Here is a 25,371-nt window from a genome sequence, read left to right on the forward strand (position 1 = left end):
TCAGGGAAAGATGTAGAGTTGTGAAAAGTAATGTGATATTGGTTGTAGGCAAGGAGATATTCCCTTAGCAGATTCGAATTTGCTATTTGTGCCATCATAGCATTTCTCGCTTAGACTTCATAGTTATGAGGTTCCTGGATTTGAATAAAAGTTTGTTGGTTGCTATGGAGCTGCATACATGGGTCGAATCAGAAAGATGTTATTTTTTCACCATTGTTTACTTTCCTTGCCACCATTTTCCTTAGTATGGGTAAAATAATACAAATGTTGTTCATGTTCATGACCCCCTATGGTGAAACAAGATGTTATTTTTTCACCATTGCTTACTTTCCTTGCCACAGAGAAGGCGACCCAAAAAAAAAAAAACATTTTCCTAGTCGTGAAAAATAGGTAGAAATGAAATAAGTTGGGTTAAGATAAAAAAAAGTTAAAAAATGAAGAAACAAGGAGAAAAAAAGGAAAAAAAATGTTTCATTGTCTATTTGACCCTCATCTTCCTTATAAAACTTTAAGTAAACACACAAATGAAAATAATGAAATTCTCATTATAATCCATAATGGATAAAAAGTTCATTATGGATTTTAGAGGTTTTTCTATTATTTTAAATAAAAATAAAATTAAGAATAGATGCCAAACAATTTAAAATAATGAAAATTTCTCATAATTAACAATGATAATTGATACCAAAAAGAGCCTAAAACCTGTTTTCGATGAGTTACCAAATAGGTCATAAACCACTTCAAAATGAATCAAATCGAATTACCATCCTCTCGGTGAAGAAAATTTTGTCATTACTCAGAAAATAGCTAAATCTTTTTGACACCAAAATAATTCGCTAAATTATTATTTTGACTTTGAGCTAGAAACAAGAAACTTTAAGATGTGTGATGATTAGAAACAAGGAATTTTAAGATATTGAATGATGGGTATTCAATAATGATTATGGGTCAAATTTTGATTTCCAACTTGAAATCAAAATATTTCACAAAAACCATGAAATTTCAATTGGTGGTGGCTTCTACTGAAAATTTTTACGCTTAAATAATCAAATTAACCTCAAACTATAATTGTGATCCACCAATCATTATATTACTTGTCTTAATTTTTTGGCCACAACCTGAGCATTCTGATACCTATTAAAACACAAAAATCACGTAATAACTGAAAAATGTGCACTAAGAGGATTACTAGACAATAAATTATCAAATTCTAAACATGATTTATTACAAAGAATCAAGAATATGATAGTCAACCATACAAACGACATATAAAACCCAAGTTTTCTCAATATCTGCTGTGAAAACGGTGAACGTTTTACCTTGAGAAGTGTATGGTTTCAATCAAAATGACACCAAAATGAACCAGTCAGTAGGAATTCTACTATTTTGCAAAATTTGTAGGGCGGAAAAGAGAAAAGGAAAAATCTAGTATCATGCAAAGGCTTGGTTTCTGATTCTAATTCTTGTTCTAATTTGATCTTGGCTCTTGCTATTTTAAATTTAGTTACTAAATTTGGTCTCTCTTCTGGTGGGTGGAGTTCAGTTGCTTCTTATTTTGTTGAAATTTGCAGGCCATCTGTGTTGTCAATGGAGGAATCATGTTCTGCTGTTTCAGAACCAGTAAAATAACAAAGGAAACAAAGGCAGTACAGAGGAAATCCTCTTCTTAATAACTCGACAGTGGCACAAACACTGCATGGCTTGTTTCTGTGATTGCTTCAAGCTTCTTGGGCAGGGTACTCCAACCCTCAACTTACATTATCAGAGAGAGGCAAGAATAGTAGAAGAGACCAGGTATCTAGGGTGAGGTTGAAAATAAAGATAGAAGAGCTTGCTATAAGCAAACCCAGAAAGTGGTCCTTGTATAATTTATACATAGAAAAGAAGGCAGAGGTGTATACTAAATGAAAACTCTGCTAACCAATAAAACAGTGTGTACATATGGAAACTGCATTCTGTTCAAATACTAAAAACCATGTTTGCTCAAAAGCTTGTCTGGAATTAGTTAATCATTAACATGGAATTTTCTCCAAAGCAAAGCTGGTATTCACAAAATTGTGTTAATTACATACTATGCATGCTGTGAATTCTAGTAGCTCAGCTAAAGTCACTACTCAGAGTTGATTTTGCACAAACTGGTATATAGAAACAATGTCCAGCAAAAAGTCAGACAATTAAAAGGAAAACTTGCCAACCTCTTCATCTTCATCCTCATCTGTTCTTCCATCGTCATCCTCATCATCCTCCTCCGAAACCCTTTCATAATCATCTTCATCTTCATCTTCTGCTTCATCCTCTTCATCTTCCTCCATCTTGCCCTTGTCCTTCAAACCAGTGCTCAGCACCACAGTTTCTCCACGGGATTCCTCCATGTCCTTCCTCAATTTTGCCATGTTATCTTGCATACGCTCCTCCTCCAAACGTTGCTTCTCTGCCCGTCTCTTATCAAGATCAGCCCTAAGCATTCAAAAACAATTACAAGTGAAGCAAAAACTTAATGTCACTCAAATTCATCTTCCTGATCAAATAAAAAAGTAGAAGAGAAGAATGAATCCTCAAGTACAGTTATACCTATACGTATCCATATACTCATTAGCACAAGCTTCAATTACATTGAAGAAGGCCTTCATTCCCTCACCACTAGTAGCAGACACTCCAACAGACCGGAGATTCTTGTAGAACTCATCCAGGGCAAGTGACAGACTCCTTGTTAGACTTGACGTGTATGAATTGTCAGATTCCAAGGCAGCATGAAACACCTCAAAATCTTCCATCCACTGCTCTCAAAAATATTGATATATCAGTTCAATCCCACAGTAGAAACCTTATTGGAAGAAAATAATTTCACATAAAATTACACTTCCACAATAGGGGCTATAGTCCATCCATGCACATGCACAATTTCAGAGACAAATTAGGAATGACAATGCAAATCACTTCTTACTTTAAGGGAAGAAACAAAGTTTTGTGCAAATATACTTCTTCATGCACAGACATCAGTTTCAGTCTAGTCAACAACATAGCCGAGTCCCAACTAAATGGGGTAGGCTACATGGATCCTTGCTCTCCAATCAGATGTATCCAAAGTCATATGATATAAGTTACTAGATAAATGTTGTCTTCCCTCAAGACGTTTTCTATGGATAATTAGGTCTGCTCCGAGATCTTTTAGTTCTTTCAATCTGAATAAAATGTCTTATGATTTCAGTTTTAAACCCACAATACATTTATAACTCAGTTCCTTCTAACATTAGTAGAATATAAAAGATCAAAAACTACAAGAGTTTATCAGTAGAAATGTAGTTTTTACTTGATAAGCATCACAAGTCTTTCTGGAAGATCAATTTGTAGTTACATCTATTCAGATTATTTTTTTATACCACAAAAAAAGCATAAGTGACTGGACAAGAAATCATCCAAAATATAGGGGTACTGCCATTTGCAGAAGGCAAATGTACTATTGAACAAGATTCAAATTACTTTCCTCTGGGGAAAGGGGCAAGAAAATTAATATTAATAAAAAAATAAAAAAGTAAAAAAATAAAAAAAGAAGAAGAAGAAACAAACAAACAAAAAGAAAAGCTGTATCCAAGTTTTGTGCTACATTTTGGTAGAATTAAAAATGTTGTATTACATTTCGGCTAAATAATTTAAAATGTATCTAATTGCATTACCCATTTTCTTCTTCTTTAAAGCTCCCTTTACTAAAGACACCCTACCTTTCCTTATACATCTGAAGGTTTGTGGTTTCTTGATGGGTGTTGACACTAACAACATTCTAAACACTATTGCTTGGTGTTGCTTTATCCTAGTCATACAATTAGTTTTTTTCCATCTCTCATTGATCTCCTCACCATTTTAAATACATTATCTTTTTCAATATATTGCATTTCATATGGTTGAAATCTCTACCATCCTGTGCAGATTTATAGATATCCTCCCTCCCCCACCCCCCCCCCCCCCCCCCAAAAAAAAAGGAAGAAGAAGAAGAAGAAAGATGCTCAATTGTTAGTATATATCATGTCTTAGTCGTGCATTTCCTACTATCCTTTTAGCTTCATTTCTATCAAAGGGTAATTTTCAGCACCACCCCCTGAGGTTTTCCATAAAAGTAAGGTCACCCCCTGAGGTATTCAATTAATCAGTCACACCCCCTGTTATTAGAAATCACAGTAAAATGCTGATGCAAGCAAGTTAACTTTTTTAAAAGACAACAATACCCCTAATGGCAAAACCCCATCTTCATCACTAAACCCCTTGCATCCACCGATTACCACCCATTTCCAGCCCACACCGATAAAACCATCAAAAAAACAGCACAACCGCTATCAGCACCGGCCCCCAATCCGCCACTTACTTGGAGAGATTTTACATCTCATGGCAAAAGCGACCCACCGTGTAAGACCCCAACCACCAAAGTTGAAAAATGAATGCCATAAGAAAGTGGATATTGTAATTTGAGCACAGATGACATGTTCGTCTGAATTTCAAAGGAGGAAGAGAAGAAGAAGAGTCTTTCATGGATTATTTTGCAGTTACATAGACTGGTGTGTCGCCCTTCCCATTTTTGTTCCAATTCCTCTGGCCAAGGTAAAGGCATTTAACTGCTCTTTTATAAACGACTAGATGATGTAAAGGTTGAAAACGAGCTGTGATTTTTCCAATCTATAATAGTTTATGAATCCCATTTTACTTGCAATCCATTTGTCTGGAAGGAGAAGGGAAACGAGCGCAACAGGTGAGTAGATAAAAGGGAAATCCTGAAAACACCTGGGTGGGTTTTTTTATTACTCTGAATTTTTTGGCTATGAATTTCATTTTTGTCTTTGAAGTAGTGCATTGGAAAGAGATCTTTTGCATGTATCTACTGCTATTGCATAATTAATTGTTACAATCTCTTTCTGCAATCTAACAGACGATTCTTTCGACTGAGAAATATTAGGCATTAATGGAGAATGTATGGATCAGACAGACGCCTTTAGCAGAATCATAGCTGCTGATTCCAATTTTGTCTGGTCACCCCATGTCCTTCTCCACCACAAATGTGCTGGCAAATTTGGTCAGCAGAAACAAACATCAGTGACTGAAACTGACAGATGCAAAGGTTTTGACTTAAGGTTTAGATACGGTTACCTTGGCAGCCCTCCAAATTGTGTGCGTGCTTGCGTGTGTGGGTGATTCCCGGCAAGCAGGGGCTGGTGGTGGGTGATTTCCAGTAGGATGGATGGTTGGGAGGGTTGAGGGGTGTGAAGGGCTGATGTGAGGGGAGGTTATTTAAGTCATTACATGTTCAATGTAGGGTAATATTGGATCTATAAATAAAAGCTAACAGAATACTAAGAGTGTTAGCAATAGGGGGTCTGACTGATAAATTGGATACCTCAAGGGGGTGGTGCTGAAAATTACCCTCTATCAAATTTATATGCTTTGTTTTAGTGATTTAGTGGAGAGAGAGACAGAGAGAGAAAAGAAGGGGGGATAATTGAGAGAATTACCTCCTAGACAAGATCCCAAGTGACCCACCCCAATTAATCAACCCAACAATTAACAGAAAAATTCAACTATCATATGAGAGTCAAATTCCAGGAGATCAATCCCAAATATAGAGAACAGGGTCTCTTCAAAAGGTGTGACTGAATTAATGGTTAGATTTAATGTAACTTAAATAACAATGAGATCTGAATCTGAGGACCAGGAAATACAAAAACCCAAAACAAAATCTAATCAAACCAACAGAATAAGTTCAAATGTGGATAAAGTATCCTTTCAGTAAACTAACACTAATCCCAAAGGTTGAAACTAATCAGATGGTAAATTTCTAAAAACAAATCTAGAAATATTAGATCTGAAATCAACAAATATTCAAAAAATAGGATAATTTTAAGTAGAAAAGAAATAAGACCTTGGGTACACAAAACTTTGCTCATGTTCCACTCTTAGCCTTAGGTAACCTCCAAAAACCCAAAACACAGGCTGAAACTGATCAGTAGATCAACCTAGCCTGCGGTTATTATTAAGTTAAACTGGAATATTAACTCAAAACGTGGGAACTGCTAGAGGATTTCAGAGGTAAATAACAGCAAGGGTTGATCACTATCACTAATCACTGGTAAAAAAGAGGGAAATTTTCAGCTGGACCCATTGCGGTTTGAATTAAGTCAGAGTCAATCCAGAAAATCACATTCAGGTCCTCGTGGTACGCAAATATGACCAACTAAGGACACAATGTCAGCCTGGGATGATAAAAGTTAGTTTACTAATCTTTCTGGCAAAAATACCCCCATTTATTACCAACGAGATCTTCTTCATCTTAGCTTCTATTTTTCATCCTGAAGAAGACTTGAACCAACTGCAACAACAGCAGCAGGAGAAACAAATCTTATTGAACCAGGTTGATGTATCCAGCAGAGGACAGCCCAAGAAGGGCCGACGGATGGCCCAGACCCACCCACATTTTGAGGCACGCCCAGGGGCCGAACAAATAAAAGGGTAATTTGGTCATTTTCCACCCCTGGATCGAGTCCTAAGTAGCTGGAATAAATCCAGTTATTTTTCTAGAGTCCTTTCTATGTTTTCTTTGTTATTAGGAGTCCCAGTTTAAAAGTTATTTGAGAGTTTTAGTTTGAGTGGAAGTTTGTGGTGATAAATTCCTAAACCGAAGGGTTCTTATCTTTTCGAGTTTGTCTTTATTTGGAAGTTAGTTATTTGAGTCCTTGTTCAGCAAGTAATTGAAGTAAGTTGGTTTTCTTAGAAGAGTCAAGTAGGAGTCTAGTTCCTTTCTATAAATACCAATCGAGTCTAGTAAGCACTCAGCTTGTTTGATGAATAAAATTTCAGTTTGAAGAATTGACAATCCCAGAAGTCATGGGATCCCAAGTGAGTGACCTGCAGCTGGGTAACAGTGAATTAATTCATTTTCTTCTTCTTCTTCAAGTATTCAGGCAGCAATTCCAGCAAGCCTCACTTTACAAGTACAGAAGTTCCCCACCACCTCCCCATCTCCCCTACGCCAACACACCCATACCCAGCCCCTCCCTTGCTTCCGCACAACCCTCCCAGCCCCTTTCCCCCTCTGTCATACCACCCGCAAACCCTTAAACCCCTCCTGCTACCCCAGGCCCCCTTCAGGATTCCCTCCTCTGCAGTTTTCAAATCCCAGCCCTCCTAACTTACCTTTCTTCTCCTTTTAGGTCGGCCCACACTTTTGGACTTAAACCTGCAACTAATTTCTGAATTAGGCCTTGTTTTCTCAGTTCTAAATTCTGCACTTTGTCTTCTTCTCTAAGAAATTCTGCAGAATTTTATTCCATAAAACCTAGTTCTAAAAATCAGATCTGAACCACCTTCTACGGTAGAGTTTTAGAGCTGGAAGAGTATCCTAAAACCTTAAGACATCCTTCCCCTTTTCCTAGAAATCCTGGGCAACCCTAAGAATCCACAGAAATTGCCAAATTACCCCTAGCCCTTGATTTGGGGTTACATCACAGGTTCTAAAGTACCACAGCCAAAACAAAGCATGCCTTCAATAAATATGCCAGAGGTCTTCACGCCCTCAAATGGACCAACCAACCAAACCATTTATGCCGCTACATCTGTTCTCCCTTCTTCCTCTCCGACACCTGCCTCCACAATGAGATTCCGCTGATCATCCCCTTTACTCTTCTCTCCTCATCTCTCTGCCCTCTCCCAGTCGACCCTAACTCAGTTCTGCTAAACTCCCTGTCCCCCCCCCCCAGCCGCTTAGGAAGACCACCGGATACTCTACTTAGTCCCTTTGGGTAAACCCTACCAGCAGTAGACAGAAAACAAGAGAAGTCCGGAACAATTTGGTGGAGAACTAAAATCACAAAAAAAAAAAAAAAAAAAAAAAAAAAGAGAAAGAAAGAAAGAAAGAAAAACGAACTGGTGAATTTAGGTTAATTTGGCAAACGAGGGATTTGGGAAAGAATTCAAAGAGGATTAGAGATTGGAATCCGTAGTATCTGAATCTTCGAGTTTTCGGACGAGGATATACGTTGACTAAGAGAAGGAACAGTTGTATGAGGGAATGAATGGGCACAAGCTGCTGAAGCTCAATGACAAGCAGATTAAAGAGTCAAGGGAGCTATCCCACATCACTTTTTTAGCATCCATGGGACCACTTCTCCACCCCTGGGCCTTACTTCAGGTCAATAAACCCCTCTCTATAAGAGAATGAGCTGGGTAGCGCATCCAATACTCCTCATAAATTAAGATTTCAAAGCTAAATTGACCCTTTGGACATTCTTAACTGCATCAAGCAGTCTGTCTGACCGGACTCACCTACAGCCTCCTATTGTGTTTTGGACTTTAACCATATTCATCCAGAGAAAGCACAAAGCTATGTTTTATATCTTCTCAATCGTGTTGATATGATTCATGAACAAGGCTATTAGCCTCTCATGAACTTATATAGAGGATGCAGATACAGACACGAAGAATAGAAAACTGAAAATAAATAAAAACTGAATATTAGAATGCTTTGGGTAGCCAGCAAATCAATGTGAACTGTGAAGTACAACAAATATTAAGAATAGGATTGCAAGTAAACAAACAAGGTCTATTCCATTTTCACTACTTTCTACCATATTTTACACTGAATAAAGTGACTCTACAAAGAAAACACCCAAGGGATCAGATGCCCAACACCTATGTTTCCAACAAATTAAACCCTTAATTGAAATATCTGCACCAATTGCAGCAGCCACAATCTTTAATTCATTTCAACATGTGGAGATTCAGCTCTACAAAGGTTTATATAGAAAATAATAAAGTCCATTCTATTATGAATAGGCAAGACAAGTTCTACCCGAATTAAAACAGTATCATTTAGGTAGAACACTAATTAAAACTTAAATAACTAAACTAATAAGCCCATAGATGGACCAAAACAAGCCCAATGACTGGTAGGCTCTTCTAGCCAAGAGCTACACCAGTGGGGCTCGCCAGCCCTCTTTTTTCCAGCAGAGTACTTCTTTAGCTCCTTACCTGTATCACTTAGCCCTAATAGCTGCTAAAACTTCAGCATCCCACCACTAATGCTACATTCGGAGCCAAGAAAGGAAAATAAAAAATTAAGAAAAAAATTGAACTTGGGGAGACACATAACAATCATTTTGTCATCATGGTTTTTGTCTTACAATGTACTTTCAATTCTTGGCTTCCAAACATACTCTACGCCTCCCAAGATGAAAATTGCTTTACTTTAGATTTGCCTAAGACTCATTCAGCAATATTCTTAATACAACTATATATGTAGCCATCTCATTCCCAACTATAGTAGCATCTTCATTGAAGATCCACCGTCCTGGTACAACTAATATATGAGTAATATCTCCAATCTCTTCCAGTTTTCTCCTTTTAGGTTCTGCCATCAGGTTTTAGGGCATTTAATTTCACATTTCCTCTTATTCAACATTTGAAACACATATCTATCACCATTAATCTATGTCGTGTTATTTTGTGAGTAAGTTCTCACCATGAACAATCCTAAAATTCTATGTAACGTCTAATCAGCCCTTTCCACCATTAGATAATCCTGTAAAGTACTTTCAGTTGTAACAAACATAGACAATGAAAAGAGGTCTCAGCAGTGAATAAAAACCAAAACAGAATCTTGCAGAAGTGACAGGGCAAAAGGAAAAAAGCAATCTTCCAATATAAAAGAGGACTCTCGGATTAGGTGGTAAAACAACCAAAGAAGCTCGTGTGCAACAATCCAAGTCAAGGCCATCATGTCAACCATAATCAAGAGTCCAGGGTGAAGACTTCCGAGATTCAACCACCTTATGGAGGTTTTACTCAGACACGAGGCATGTCAAATTAACTAATTTCTACACATTCACAAAATTCTCCTACACTACAAATTATTAGCTTTCTTAATAATCCACATCAGACATAAAACTAAAGGTAAATCTCAAAATAACCAACAAAAAATAGAACTGAACAAATGCCATGAACCAAATTATTTAGAATGAAGATCAGAATGGGTATTCTTTAGGTTCTTCAAATGTATAATGGGAAAATCTCATAGGGAAAAAGAAAAAGAATAGTATATAGATATGCATTCATTAAGATATAAAAGCAAGAGGAAATGTTTTCGAGTAAGAGAATTAAACTATGCATGCTACAATTGCCATCATAATTTGCTCAATCCAAACTACTACAACTAACCACACTAAGTTCAACAACTAGATTCAACTTTTGGTTTCCAGATGAGTGCTTCTGTGTGTAATGGTGTAAGAAAAGTATCATCATGGCATTTTGAGGCATGAACACACTGACTATGCATTAAATCCACAGCTACCAGCAAGTTGGATGCCTAGGCATGACCTGCCTAAATTGATAAGACTTTAGCATTTGTCACCGCAGATTTTTCATAGTGACATTAGAACCTGGTAACATTTTCAGGTGGATTTGAACTTTCAGCCACTAAAACGCTACAGCACACTAATAGTCTAGTTTCTTTGCTGGTGGCAGCGTTCAGTTTCTAATGTCATATCTTATATTGCATGTAAGCAGTTTCTATTGCTGTCAACACATGAAGCCAAAAACAAAATAATACAAAAAAAAACAAATATTATCTGTTTCTAATTAGTAGATCACCAAGCCATTGACACATCAGTGCTTCACATAAGGAGATCCTGATGTGCAATAATTGAGTCACAGCCCTGACAACTTTAGCTGTGAAAGTAATGGATGAGGTAAACATAAACCTAAATGACAAGGAATACAGATTTTAGAACCAAAGAAACACAAATGCTTGTCAACGCCACAACCAGTAGCAATGGCCTGTATATAATTAATCAACACTCAATACATTGAAAAGTGCAAGAAAATATACCTCCAAAGCAAACTGATGTTTAGCCACGTCAGTCTTATTGAAAGCCAAAACTAGAGGCAATCGTGTCTTGTACAGAATACTACATGCATATAGCATATTGCTCATGAAAGTAACAGGTCTTGTTGAACGAGGTGTATCAACTATATATGTAATTACTGTAGGGAAAGTTGAAGCAAACGCTTCAGTAATTATTGCTCCTGAAGCTGACCATGTAAATATCTCTATCTGCCCTGGAGTGTCCACAAGAACATAATCAAGCTCGTCTGCTCTCTTCTCAATGACTGATATGACCTGCAAATCACAGATGCATCAAAAAGATTTAACATATATATACATATATAGATAAAATATACAAATAATCTTGAGAAAAATAAAAAACCAGACTTGAACACCCTCCCCCCCCCGGGGGCCACCCACACACAAATGTGTTGTGATCCAACATTTCTTACCATCATGCCAATGTGTTTTAGTTCATCCAACATAACCTAGTTACCAACCACAGAAATATAAAATTCAAAAAACTTCCAATTGTCCATTCACATGAACCTATTGAGAGGCTTGAGAGATTCCAAATGTGGGCCCACACTAAATAGATCACAAAACCTTTGAAGAGGAAGCCAAGAAACAGACATTTATGGTACATGCACTCCAGAGTTTGGACATCATATGTGGTATAACCATCCTGAACTAGTAAAGTAAGAACAAGACCAAGGAGAAACTAAACCCTAGTACAAACCTCATCAAACTTTGTGGCAAACAAATTAAGTGATGTCAGTATCCCCCCATTAGGACCCAGATTGAACTGCTTCATGACTTCCTTATATCGAACAGTATCTCTTATATCAATGTTGGCACCATAAGGAAGGGTCATAACAGCTGGGTCAAGGTTAATGACGTAACCACGGATATTTGAGGCTTGGGTTTCTACAACCAATCTGTTAAGGAATGTCGTTTTTCCACTTCCTGTTGCAAACCAGAAGACTAGATTAACTTCCATACATTGCAAAGAAAAGCCAAACGTTATAGCTCCATTTAGAAGCAAAACAAGAAGAGAGATGTCGAACAGGTACCTGCCATCCCAACCACTAGGATAATAACTGGTTTCCTCTTGAACTCAGGTGAAGGATTTTCAATATTTAGTTTCTCCATTGACTTTGTGAGATCTGATTTCTCTTTGCCCTTAGACTTCAAAATTAATCGACCATAAAACACACATAAGTAAGCCCGCATTGGCACGATACAAACACAGAAGAAAAAATTTCAACAATGGGAAATTTAGTGCTAAGGTGGAAGTGGGTACAGTTTTGCTTGTCGATTCGTCAAGGTCCATTTGCATTGGAACTGCTCCTACCGAATTTGAAGCACCAACATCCATTGCTTCCAGAGTTCACAAACCCTAAAATTTCACAGGACTAATACCACATAGTCAGTACTCTTCTCGAGGTCCAAAATCACCAATAAATGAAAAAGAAGAAATTTCACAGTTTTAAACTGAAATTTACCCAAACCAAACAAAAGAGAGAACCACAACTGCTTCAAGCAACAAAAGAAAAAATATAAACGAGACTGCGAGACACTGATAATCTAAACAGCATAACTAGCAAAGCAAGAAAGGATAGAGAGGTAGAAAGGAGGGTAGCTGGGCGGCTCAATCTTCTGAAGTATCAAAATCCACACTAAACACCTGCAAGGAAGTGGCACCACCCACTAACAAAGTTAACAACCCCAATCAATTTTCACCTCCGCATTGCTCCTCTATCAAGAAATGAATTCCCAAAATCAACAGCCCTAATCATACTGTTTTTCCTTCTATATAACCATTAATAGCTTCAAATGGTTAGTTTCTCTAACATTTATGAACAACAAACACGCGATAACGCATACGTACACGGTTTTGAATTTAACCCAGTCTGATGAGAAGTAGCAGAAGACCAAAGGAAATTATTAAAATCGAAGGTTCTGTTCTGGGTCTTATTTGTTCTCATACTGGATTGCATTTCACATACATGCCCAAACTCCCATAAGATCATTGAAACATAGTCAACAAGGCAAGTGAGTGGCATAAATGCTAAAAATCGAGCAAGGGTCCGCTGCAATCAACAGGAAAGTGAAAAGAGGCGCTACAATCAACTGGGAAGCGAAAAGAGGCGCTGCAACCCGCAAGGAATAGAGAAGTAGAAGATGAATGGACTCAGTACCTTTCGATAGAGAGTGGAGACTCACCTTAGTAGCCACTGCAGTCCTGTAACTTTGGGGAGAAGGGTAGCAGTACAAGGTTTCAACTCTAAGAGCGCGACAGAGAAAGAGAGAGAGAGGGAGAGATTCCTCGCGGCGAACGCCAAAAACGTTTATGCTTGGGTCAGTTATAAACTTATATATTGTATCAGTCATATAAATTATAAATAATAAATGAAAAGCATAAAAAAATAGTTCCAGAAGATGAAACCGAAACCAAAACCAACGGGGTTGGTCCAAGTGATAAGTAGCTTGGTACGCTTAAGCAAGGTTTAAATTCCGGAGACTCACCCACCACAGCCAGGTGTGCGAGGGTTGAACCACCGGTTAATAAACCGGGGTAGGCAAACCCCAAAAAAAAAATGAAACCAAAACAAATACAAAGCTGGAAAAGAAGGCGTTTTTCTAACCAAAAAAAAAATAAAAATAAAAAAGGCCTCTACATTTTATCTCCTCCACCTCACCTCTTGAGAAACCACCAACCCCCCTCCCCCTCCCAAATTCCCCTGCACTACCATAGGATTAGTTTGGATTGTTTTTTTTTTTGGAATGAGGTTCATCCGAGCCAGCTTGCGTGCAGCACGACTACATCCTCAAGGCGCTTTTTTATATAATTAATATAGGTGGGGCTTTGCCGTTGACCCTAAGGAGATTTGAACTTTGACCTCTTATGTGGAAACGTTGGTCATTGCCAACTGAGCCACCTCTCGGGATTGTCTCACCTGACAACTATTAACCACAAATTAAAGGGGATCGGGCCCACATAATTAAGTGATGGAATTTTTTTTTAAATGTTTTCTTATTTTTTACTTGTGGGCCCTCCCTCAATTTGTAGTTGTAAAGCTGTCAAGGGAGATGATCCACACTCTAGTCTATTGGTAATGAAGAAGTTAGAAGTTGATTCTTTTTTATGGTATATATATATATATATATATATATATATATATATATATATATATATATATATATATATTGTTTGAATTTATTAATTAAAAAAAAAAAAAAAAAGGCGAAGAGGAAAATTGAAAATAATTTTTGGGGGGGGGAAAAAAAAATTTTTTAAATAATTTAAAAAGAATGATTGAGTGAGTGAAAGAGTGTGATTCATTCGCACGAGCGAATCTCTCGAGAAAAATGGCGGCTCCATCTCTCTCTCCCTCTCTCTTAGAATCGCAGGCTTAGAAATTCTTCTTTCCTAGTATTTGATCTTCATTCCATTAATCCACGGCATTTGGGTTGTGGATATTATTCCCTTTCCCTGTGATTGTGGAATCTAGCCGGTAAATCTTTGGTGGTGGAACGAAAACGTGGATCTAGACTTCCGCTGCGAATACTTCAAGTAAGGGAAAGCGAATCCAGGTAAGGAATTTTTTCCCCATCAATTAATTGAATTGAATTACTTTTGATGTATTACCAACATTGGCATCAGAGCCATTGGTTCCCACGTTTATTGTTCCTCCCCATTGTTTAATTTTATTGTATGGATCCAATGGGAGGATCAAGGGTTTAATACGAAACCCATGGGAGAATTGATAGGGTTTTTGGAAACCTTTAATTTTGATTCGGATCCGAGTGGGAGATCCTTGTGAATTTCCCTAATGAAGATTTGCATGAATTGATAATCCATGATGATAATTTTTTGTTTAAAATTTATTGTTGGATTTTTTTCATGTGTTTTTGGATGATTTTTGAGTGAAAAAACGTGTTTTACCGTTTTTTTTTGAAAAAATTTCGTTCAAGAAAAATTGAAAAATCGCCGTTTTTTGGTCACTGTGGACTAGACGGTCGTCCGTCTATTATCAGAGTGGTCCACGGTGACCCGGACGGAATTTCCGTGCTGGGAGGCGGTCATCCGTCCAGTGGACTGAATGCCAGACGGAATTTCCATCTGACGGAATTTCCGTCTGGGCGACGGTCATCCGTCTAGGCATAAAAAGCAGACGGAAGCGGGGCGATCCGTCGTCGGGAGATGGATTTTTTTTGAATATTGGTCTCGTCCGAGTTCAGAATGTGTTTCTAACTCTTTGGACACTAATGGCCCGACAATCTGTGTGATATTTGGGCATTGAGGGCCTATTGGGGCCTAGTGGGAGCTAATGAGGTAGAAGTGTTCTGTGTGAACCACCTCATAGCTTTAACATGATTGCATGTTTTATTTTAATAAAACTATTATTTTATTTTGGGTCTATCAATCATGTTTCTTGCACAGAATGAAACTAGTGTATAAGTCTATGTGGGTTTGCATGAGAATTTGATTAAATGTTTGTTAGCATCTCTTTTGGTTTAAATGCTTATCCCATAGGTTGACTATGCTAGTGTGATTTGTTGTTGCTTGAGTTGTGTTTTATGCTAGAATAGTTGAACTCATCCTAGTATGTAATGTCTCTAGAATAAATGGCTGCTACCAAGAGTATTGTTGCTAACCTGCGAAAGGAGATAAACCGAATGAGAGGTATTATGACCTTTGGCACCGAAAGGTGCAATATCTCCTAGAAGAATAGAACATGCTTGGAAACCGTAAACTAGACCATGTCCCCACCACGAGGAAGGTACCACTTTGCACGGTATAGCAGGAACCTTGAGCTTTACAATGCCTGGAAGAGGAAAGACCGGGTAGCCAAGATTACAATCCTGAGCTCCATGAAGGATGACCTGATGCTTCGATTTGAGAAGCATAGGACTGCAAAGTCTTTGTGGGAGGCTGTGAAGTTCCAGTATGGAGGGACTTCCACCACAAGAGGCTGCCAGCTTGGACTCACCTTTGACGGTTATAAGATGCGCCAGGGTCACACCATGAGGCAGCATATAACCATCATGTCCAACATGATTAGTGAGTTGAGCGAATGTGGGCGCCTAAAGATTGATGAGGAGCAAGTCTCTACATTCATTAGGTCATTGCCTAAGTCTTGGGAGCATATGAAGATCTTCTTGACTCATGTTGATGAGGTCAAGACATTTGATCAAGCTGCCAAGCACCTTGAGCTAGAGGAGGATCGGATGTTGGCCGATGTCCCTCACATTGAAATAGTTGCTGCTTTGAAGCAAGCACTCGTAAGGGTGCAACCTTCAAGCGCAAGAAGGAGAGAGCTCAACCTCGGTGGTCTAGGCAAAGTAATAGAGGTGGGAACAGAAACAAGAGTGGTTTATGAGACATGGTTTTAGAGTTGTATTTGAAAACAATTCTTTGGTTTTGTATCACGGGTGATACGGTTTATGGTTATGGTTTTCTTTGAATGGTTTCATTGTATTGGATACAATTGATTATTCATTTAATTCTAGTAGTGCTTTTGTTTGCCAAGATATTGTGTGTATTGTTTCTAATTTGTGGCATGCTAGACTAAGACATATTGGTTTAGATAGGATGAACAGGTTGGCAAGATAAGGTCTCTTAGGCCAAGGTTCACTATCCTGATTTGCCAATCTGTGAATCATGTCTAGCGGGGAAAAGCAACTAGAAAACCATTTAAAAGGGCTTTGAGAGCCTCTCTTCCTTTAGAACTTATCCATTCAGATGTGTGTGGACCCATGAATGTGCATACTAGAAAAGGACAGTCATATTTCATCACATTCATAGATGACTATACAAGGTATGGTCACATTTATCTAATTTCTCATAAGTCGGAAGCTCCGGAATGTTTTAAGAAATTCATGAGCTTGGTTGAGAATCGGTTAGATAAAATGATTAAAACTCTTAGAACGGATAGAGGTAGAGAGTATCTCTCCGATATGTTCAAAGGGTTATGTGATGAAAAGGGGATATCTAGACAACTTACTATTCCGGGGACTCCACAACAAAATGGGGTTCTTTGAGAGGAGGAATAGAACCTTGCTAGACATGGTGAGATCCATGATGGCGCAGAGCAAATCTACCCATCTCTTATTGGGGAGATGCTTTGCTTGACTGCGGCCTATATCCTCAACGAGTTCCAACCAAATCGGTTCCTTCCACACCATATGAGTTGTGGACCGGAAGGAAGCGGATTTGAGTTACTTGCGCGCATGGGGATGTGCGGCATATGTTCACTCTACTTCTCACCAATGTGGAAAGCTTGGACCCGAGAGGAAGAAAGTGTATCTTTGTGAGATATTCCGAACCCTCAAAGGGCCATGTCTTCATTGGACTAGATGAGAGTGAGAGGAGAACGGAACTTGAGTCTAGGGATGCAACATTCTTGGAGAATGATTTTCCATCTCTTTCGGGAGTTAACAAAGAATCATCGGAATTCTTTGAGATACAAGATAGTGGTCTTGTCACTCCGGGGATTCGGATTCCGGATAATGAACCCGGGGTTCATCCGGAAGATCCTAGTGGGAGTGGGAGTGCAGATGTGATAGCTACCTTAGACGGTGAGCAATCGACATGCACTTGCGCCGTAGTGGGCGCGGGCTAGTTCCTCGTCGACGTTTCGAAATAGAGGATGAAGCCTACATGGTAACTCCTGAAGAGATCAACTGTGAGATGATTTCAGTCGATGAGCATGAACCAAAGAGCGTGCAGGAAGCTCTTGCGGGGTCAAGCTCAAAGGAATGGTTAAAAGCAATAAAGGAAGAGTTGGAGTCGATGAAAGTTAATCATGTCTGGGACTTGGTTGACTTGCCGCCGAGCCGAAAGGCGATTGGGAACAAGTGGGTTCTCAAGATCAAAAGAAAGGCGGATGGATCTATTAAAAGATTCAAGGCTCGTTTAGTGGCTAAGGGCTACACCCAACGAGAGGGCGTTGATTATGAGGAAACTTTTTCCCCTGTGGTTAGGTTTGCCTCAATTCGCCTCATACTAGCCATTGTTGCTCAGTTGGACTTAGACCTTTATCAGATGGATGTAAAAACTACTTTTCTCAATGGAGAACTTGAGGAAGAGATCTATATGGATCAACCTCAAGGCTTTGAAGCACATGGACTTGAGCGCAAAGTGTGCAAGCTTAAGAAGTCCATATATGGCTTAAAGCAAGCATCTAGACAGTGGAATGTGCGCTTCCACCAAGCTATGATGGAAAATGGTTTTTCCATGCTTGAGGAAGACCACTTGTGTTTACACCAAGAGATCGATAATAATTATGTCATTACGACACTATACGTAGATGACATACTTATGGCTAGCAATAGCAAGGAGCTATTGGAAACCATTAAGAAATGGTTGTCCTCCGTATTTGATATGAAGGACATGGGTGAAGCAAGCTATGTGCTTGGTGTCAAGATTGTCAGAAATAGGCAAAAGAGATTACTAGGTTTATCTTAAGAGACCTATATTGACAATGTCTTGACGAGATACCAGATGCACAACTGCAAACCAATTGATATTCTAGTGGAGAAGGGTTTGCATTCGAGCCTTGATATGGGTCCTAAGACTCTAGAGGAGAAAACCAAGATGGAAAGAGTTCCATATTCCAGTGCAGTGGGTAGCCTTATGTACGCTATGATGTGTACTAGGCCGGATATTTGTTATGCGGTGGGTTTGGTTAGTCGGTACCAATCAAACCCGGGCATAGAGCACTGGAAAGCGATCAAGAGGATATTGAGATATCTCGGAGGAACGAGTAACTACATGTTGTGTTACCAAGGATCGGATTTGCGGTTAGTTGGCTATAGTGATGCCGATTGGGCTGGAGACATCGATGAGCGCAAATCAACCTCCTGGATATGCTTTCTTGCTGAATGGCGGGGCCATTTCGTGGTGTAGCAAGAAGCGGGCTTGTATATCCCTCTCGACCATGGAAGCGAGTATGTGGCATGCTCGGCTGCGGTTCAAGAGGCTGTTTGATTAAGGAGATTCCTTCGACATCTTGGGATTGTGATGACATCCAAAGAGGCTGCCCTTGTCTCTTTGTGATAGTACGGCAGCTCTTAGCTATGTCAAGGACCCCAAGTATCATGGGAAGACCAAACATATACAGTTGAGATATCACTTTGTTAGAGACATTACATCAAGGAAGAAAGTTGTACTTAAGCACATATCTACTAGTCAGATGGTAGCTGACCCTCTTACCAAACCTATAGCCAAGGATGTTTTTATTTCTCATGTAAAATCCTTGGGCTTGCGTAGATTGTGACTTATTTTTGTCTTGAGACTTTCTTATTAATGAATAATATGAGTTCATTCCAGCATTTTTTTTTATTCACTTTACGTGTGATTGTGTTTTGCTAGCATAAAACAAGATATGTCAATAGGCAAGAGAATGGCTCACTCACACGAGCATTCGCCTGCGGCGCCTTGGAGGCGAGCGAGAGATGAGACGGATTGTGAATGACTTTGTGTAGGTCAATTCATAATCATGATGTCGCCTTGATTTGGAATCAAGATGAGTTTCTCTATTGTAAAGAGAATCGACATGAATGTTCCCACTATTCATGTTGCCTATAGGAGCCAAGTGCGAGTACTTTATGTGGCGCTAGGATGGCGACAATAAAGAAACTCGGGTTAGGCGCAAGAGGTTGCGACTAGACTAAGACCTGTATGGTGTTGAGGTGGACATACGTTATATTGTATATAGAGTGCTCCACCATAGCACATATATCATACTATGTGTGCTTAGCGATCATTGGAAATAAGAGGATGGATCCCTGCTCCTCTCATTGTGTGAGTCCTGGACCTTATGGTCCATTAGTGTTCTTAGTGACTTTCGACGACATCATGAAACGAAGGGTTGATGTGGCTACTTTGGGGTGTTACCTATGGTCATGATTGATTCGACCTAAAGGGGCACTACCGGGAAAGGAGTCAATCCTAAGTGTAGTGATGGTGCAGGGGCGAAAGGAAAGGTTTGATTCAATTGCACCCTAAAAAGTGTTTCTTTGGCGCCAACTTGTATGTGTTACAGTAGTGAACATTTTAAGGACAAGAAGGTGATCTCTCAGAGGGATCGAGATACCTTTAGTTTGGTGAGTTTGAATAAACCTAGGACACTGTGTTATACTAATGCTTATTTGATTTGTTTTTATGAGTGATGTGCCATTCTGGCCTTCTGGGAAGGTTTCTAGTTTGGGGCTCACGCGTGCAGGTATATCACCGGTCGCACAACCCATTTTGCCAGTATGACTTGTGGATATTAGTGTCTGGGACACAGGTGGTCTATGTATCTGGAATACATAATGAAGAGATCAATATATATGTATCTCTGGGATATGCATGTGTGTCTGGGACACAAGAGGTCTATGTATCTGGGATACATAGCAGAGAGATTGAATATGTATATCTGGGATATGCATGTGTGTCTGGGACACAAGATGTCTATGTATCGGGATACATAGCGAGAGAGATTGAATGTGTATATCGGGATATACAAGTGTGTCCGGGACACATTGAAAGATTAACACTTGCCCTTGTGCAAGTGGGAGCTGTTGGAATTTATTGATTTGATTAATAAATTAAATGCCCAAGGGCAATATTGGAAACTCACTATTAGGGCGGTTACAAAATAGGGTTATATATTTTGGTAACCACCGCATTAGTGAGTAAGTAAGTGAGTGATTCATTCGCACGAGCGAATCTCTGAGAAAAATGGCGGCTCCATCTCTCTCTCCCTCTCTCTTAGAATCGCAGGCTTAGAAATTCTTCTTTCCTAGTATTTGATCTTCATTCCATTAATCCACGGCATTTGGGTTGTGGATATTATTCCCTTTCCCTGTGATTGTGGAATCTAGCCGGTAAATCTTTGGTGGTGGAACGAAAACGTGGATCTAGACTTCCGCTGCGAATACTTCAAGTAAGGGAAAGCGAATCCAGGTAAGGAATTTTTTCCCCATCAATTAATTGAATTGAATTACTTTTGATGTATTACCAACATATATACTCCCCCAAAGGATTAAAAAAAAAAAAATACCCCCCCCCCCCCCTCCCCCCGCTTTTTTCTTTATAAAAAATTATATATCACCCCCCTCTTCCCCCCCCCCTCAAAATTTTCACAAAAAATATATATTTTTTTTATTTTTATTTTTTTAAAAAAAAAAAAAAAAAAAAAAAAAAAAAAAAAAAAAAAAAAAAAAAAAAAAAAAAAAAAAAAGGGAGAACTATATTGTCCTACCGGACACAGACGAGGCCTTTTGAGCTAGGAGATCATATACACTATACCACCTAGGGATCGATAAAATAAACATTTCATTTGGTAAAGTGGGATAATAGGTGCTTTATATCTAAAACCACTTCACTAACTATAATTGGGAGGGAGAAGGGATTTGTGATTAAATTCGCCAACTCCTGACAATCACCCCAATTGCACACGAGCTTGTGCCTTGGATGTCGGAAAAATCCTCCACTCTTTCATGGCCAAGTTCAGTACATCCAAAGGAGAAAGTTTAGAGCTTTCAAACACAGATAATTTCAATTTTTGAACTCAAGATCGACATTTTACTGAGGTGATATGATCATAACAATATGAAATAAATTATCAAAGTAAATGATATGGATCCCATTATGGTGATGCAATTCTATAGGGAAACAAATTATCAATATATAATGACGCACGTGCACATGCACGTGTGAAATGTTCTCTAATATAATTTTTTATTTTTGTGTAATCTTTGAGTTGAGTTTTATTGAATACTTCTTTTCTTTTTCTTGGTAAATATGACTATGGCAAATACTCATTTGACCAATGAATGCATGTATGTTGGAGAATGGTGAAGAGGCAAAACCATGCGACAGAAATACAGTTGGTTGGCCTTTGGGGATTAGTTATAAAGATGAATTCAATAGCAGGTTCGGGGCACAAATTCACAACCTTTATTTTATTTATTTATTTATTTATTTTTATTTCAGTAAGAGCGTCGATCCTATAATGAAATAGTTAATGCTCTTATTGAGATTTTAAATAGTTAATTCATCACAGTAACTAACCAAAATATTTTTTATGCATTTGAAAAATGGTTAAATTTGTAACTATATTTTTTATGTTCTTATTTTTTCACGTTTTGCATGTTATGCAATGAAGTTTTTATGTAATTTAGTATGTATGTAAGCAATGAGAAATAAATGAAAAATATATTTACAAAAGATTGTATATTTTCTTTGTTCATTCACAGGGTTCACGTTGTGTGTCCTCCATTTTCTGTAATAAAATTGTGATGTAAGTGAGTATGTATGTAAACGATGAGAGATACATGTTTATTTGAAGATAGTGAAATCGATATAGTTAAGGTAGTTACCTTCTTTGTAGTATTATGTTCCTTCTTTTCAATCACCCGATGTTGATTGGTTTGTTATTCTGTAAAGAATATTTTGATGAATGGCATGAGTAATATTTAGCTATATTTGTAGTACTATATGTAAATTGAAGTATTTGTATTACCTTTGAATGAGAACTTCTTTATAGATCATGTTCTTTGTGTACTCTTGAATTTTGGATGGTTTCTTGGTATTTTGATTCATACTTTTGTGGTTGACATTGAGATTCCTCTTGATAATGCAACGTATAATTGTCCATGTGAGAATACCGGTTCTAGAAGGTAGATACCAACTTTTGGTATTGTTTGACCTTGTGACTTGTTAATCGTCATTGCAAAGCTTAGCCGAATTGGAAACTGCTATCTTTTTAGACGAAAGGGATATCATTCATTCTCTGCTGGACATAATGGTATTCTTGGTATTGGAACCAAATGTCCTTTAAACTGACCAACTGCAATTTCAGCTAAAATGAAATTCTTTTGAAACTGTCGACAAACCAATCTCGTTCCATTGCATTCCCCTTGTGCAGGATTTAAGTTTCTTAGGAGCATCATAGGGCAAATTTTTTTTAATATCAATTGATGAGGTGGTAATCCATTTGGTGCCAATGAGTTGAGAAATTCCTTAGGGTAATGTGTGTCTGTATCATCTGTTGCTGAATCATAGCTATAATATGTGGGACGTTCACCTGGGAATCGATCAATCATTATCTCATTTATGTTGTCAACTATTTCATTCTTAGTTGCTAAAATTGCTCTATCTGTAATCTCTTCTGCTGAATGGACATGTTGTTGTTCTGGAAATATTTCCTTGATTAATTGTTCTTTTTCTGCCTTTTCATCTTCAATTCTGATCAACATTTCCTCTGGTAGTTTTATCATATCATCATCTTCGGTGGGTTCTTCTCCATTTCCAACTCTTAATAAGTATGCACAAAATGTTGGATCATTGATGGCCCTCATATTTGTTGTGAGCTGTATTTTTTGCATGGTTGGCCATAAATATGATCTGACCAAACTGGATTCCACTGTTGGGTTCTTGTTCCCCGAGGTATAACAAGTAATACTTGTCTGAAGTCTCCCCCGAAGATGAAAACTTTACCTCCAAATGGTGTTGTATTACCTATTATATCTTGGAATGTCCTGTCAACTGCTTGAATTGCTTGCCTTTTGGCCATAGGGGCTTCATCCCATATAATTAACTTTGCTATTGGAATCAATTCAACTGTGACACTTTGTTTGGAGAAAATGCAAATACTTTAATCTTCAATGTTAATAGGAATTTTGAATCTTGAATGAGCTGTTCTCCCTCCAAGCAATATTGAAGCGGCAACTCCCAATGTTGCTGTTGCAATTGCAATTTGATTTTCTGTTCTTATTTTTGCCAGTATTGTTTTGTATAAAAATGTTTTCCCAGTTCCTCCTGGTCCATCAATGAAGAATGTGGCACTTGTGTTAGCTTTAACTGCTTCTAGAATCTTGTCATATGCATTTTTCTGCTCTGCATTCATTATGGATGGTGCTTCATAATCTTCATTCGGTATTTGGATTGCATATTCATCTTGAATTTCCTTAAGACGATTTGCAGTTGTTTCATACATTTGTCCATTAAGCTCTAGGAGGTCATATTGGTCTATGCTATAGTCCATTGACTGTAAGAAGTTATGAACACTTTTCAATGTTTCATTACTTTTTTCTCTTATGCATGCATTTGTTTTTATGAAGTCTTCAGATAAGTCTTCAAAATGTTATTCCCATAGCTTTCGAACATCTATTAGCTCACAATAAACCAATATGGTTGCAAAAAGTTTTCGGAGCATTATTGGCATGTTGAATAATGCCCCATCTCTTAAGCATTCAGAGATTGCATTGTCACTTTTGAGTAGTCCTATCATTCTTGGTGCTTGTTGAAAAATGTTGCATTGTTCTCCATTTACACACATAAGATTCTCAAATGATGTTGCTCCTTTGATGTTATTTAATAACAGTCTCAAATAGAATCGTTCTCCTTCAGTTGGGTTTGCCAAGTTGATTCGTCCAATTGCCTCTTTAATTTTTCTTCTTGTCCAACATTTCCTTGATTGTTCCACACAAATTTCTCTGAGAACTCTTTGTATAAATAATTCTTGGCATCTTCACATGATGTGTTCATTGTGAAGTATTCAGTCAACATTGATCTTGTGGTGTTATCAGACTGAATCACACTTGTTAAATCTCTATTCTTCTAGTATCAAACGAGTTGTTTGTTTGGTAAATGCAACTGAAGGTTTATCACATAAGGGAACATCTCATTTAAATTGTATTCGAAGATTCTCCACATTACTTCTTGTGCTGATACCCAACTTACATCTCTATATTGTTTTATTTCATCCATGAAATACTCTTGAGTGTTATATGCCAAGGAAATTGCAACACGACCATGCCCCTTATAGACATACTTATAGAGATATTTAATTGCTTTCAACCCAGAGCATATCTCAACATTTATGTGACAATCATATATTGTTAGGAGGTATGGGTTGTTTATAGGTGGACTTCAGATGACTGTAAGGTTGAGGGAGTGAATCTAAGATGATGTTTACTAGAAAATCATCATCGAAATTTATACCTAGGCCTTTGATCTGATTTCCCAAAGATATCAAACTTAGTATATGGTCTCTAACATTACCTTCCCCAGTGAACTTGGTAGTGGTAAGAGTAGAAATCAAATCTCCCGACTGAGCTTTCTTAGAAGAGTCAAACTTGGCCCTTATGGCATCTAGGTATTCTTTTGCAGTTTCCTTTTGCCCCTACATTGTTCCTAGTGCTTTCTGGGATAGCTGACTTTATTACTGCTAGGGCCTTTTTGTTTGTCTTATTCCAAAGAATCAGTTCGTTTTTCTGTGTAAGAGTGGGATTTTCAGTTTCAACTGGCTTAGGTTTTGTGAGGCATATATCCCATTCTCTTAAACACAAGTAAACGTCTAAATCTTCTTCCCACCTTTTGAAATTATCTCCGGTGAGTTTTGGAATATCGGAGAAATTGAAAGACATCTTGATGGTACTGTAAATGACATATAATTATTAAAAATCAATCTTAGGCATGCATTTAATAATAATGACAAAATATACACTGTCAA

General features: G+C 38.1%; 2 protein-coding genes across 2 annotated transcripts; both read right to left on the minus strand.

Annotated features, from left to right (window-relative positions):
- Positions 1-1,898: 1,898 nt before the first annotated feature.
- Positions 1,899-13,193, minus strand: QQT2 (P-loop containing nucleoside triphosphate hydrolases superfamily protein). Its single transcript, XM_089137484.1, has 7 exons — positions 13,085-13,193; positions 12,162-12,273; positions 11,932-12,046; positions 11,598-11,824; positions 10,862-11,152; positions 2,572-2,777; positions 1,899-2,457 (listed from the first exon to the last, which is right to left on the minus strand). The coding sequence occupies exons 2-7, from the start codon at positions 12,234-12,236 to the stop codon at positions 2,175-2,177; spliced, it is 1,197 nt and encodes a 398-aa protein (XP_088993610.1). The 5' UTR covers positions 12,237-12,273; positions 13,085-13,193; the 3' UTR covers positions 1,899-2,174.
- Positions 13,194-22,636: 9,443 nt separating this feature from the next.
- LOC149028540 (uncharacterized) lies at positions 22,637-23,215 on the minus strand. Its single transcript, XM_089155220.1, has one exon. The coding sequence runs from the start codon at positions 23,213-23,215 to the stop codon at positions 22,637-22,639; it is 579 nt and encodes a 192-aa protein (XP_089011346.1).
- Positions 23,216-25,371: the final 2,156 nt, after the last annotated feature.

The sequence above is a fragment of the Hakea prostrata genome, chromosome 1, assembly GCF_041222555.1.
Source record: "Hakea prostrata isolate BN-2017 chromosome 1, UWA_Hpros_2, whole genome shotgun sequence".
NCBI classification, from domain to species: domain Eukaryota; kingdom Viridiplantae; phylum Streptophyta; class Magnoliopsida; order Proteales; family Proteaceae; genus Hakea; species Hakea prostrata.

Coding starts and splice junctions, on each gene's coding strand:
- LOC149028540 (XM_089155220.1), bottom strand. CDS start 23,215: ATGAGGGCCATCAATGATCCAACATTTTGTGCATACTTATTAAGAGTT.
- QQT2 (XM_089137484.1), bottom strand. CDS start 12,236: ATGGATGTTGGTGCTTCAAATTCGGTAGGAGCAGTTCCAATGCAAATG. Junction 11,153..11,597: donor TTGCCACAAAGTTTGATGAG/GTTTGTACTAGG, acceptor TGTGATTTGCAG/GTCATATCAGTCATTGAGAA. Junction 2,458..2,571: donor GAGTATATGGATACGTATAG/GTATAACTGTAC, acceptor TTGAATGCTTAG/GGCTGATCTTGATAAGAGAC.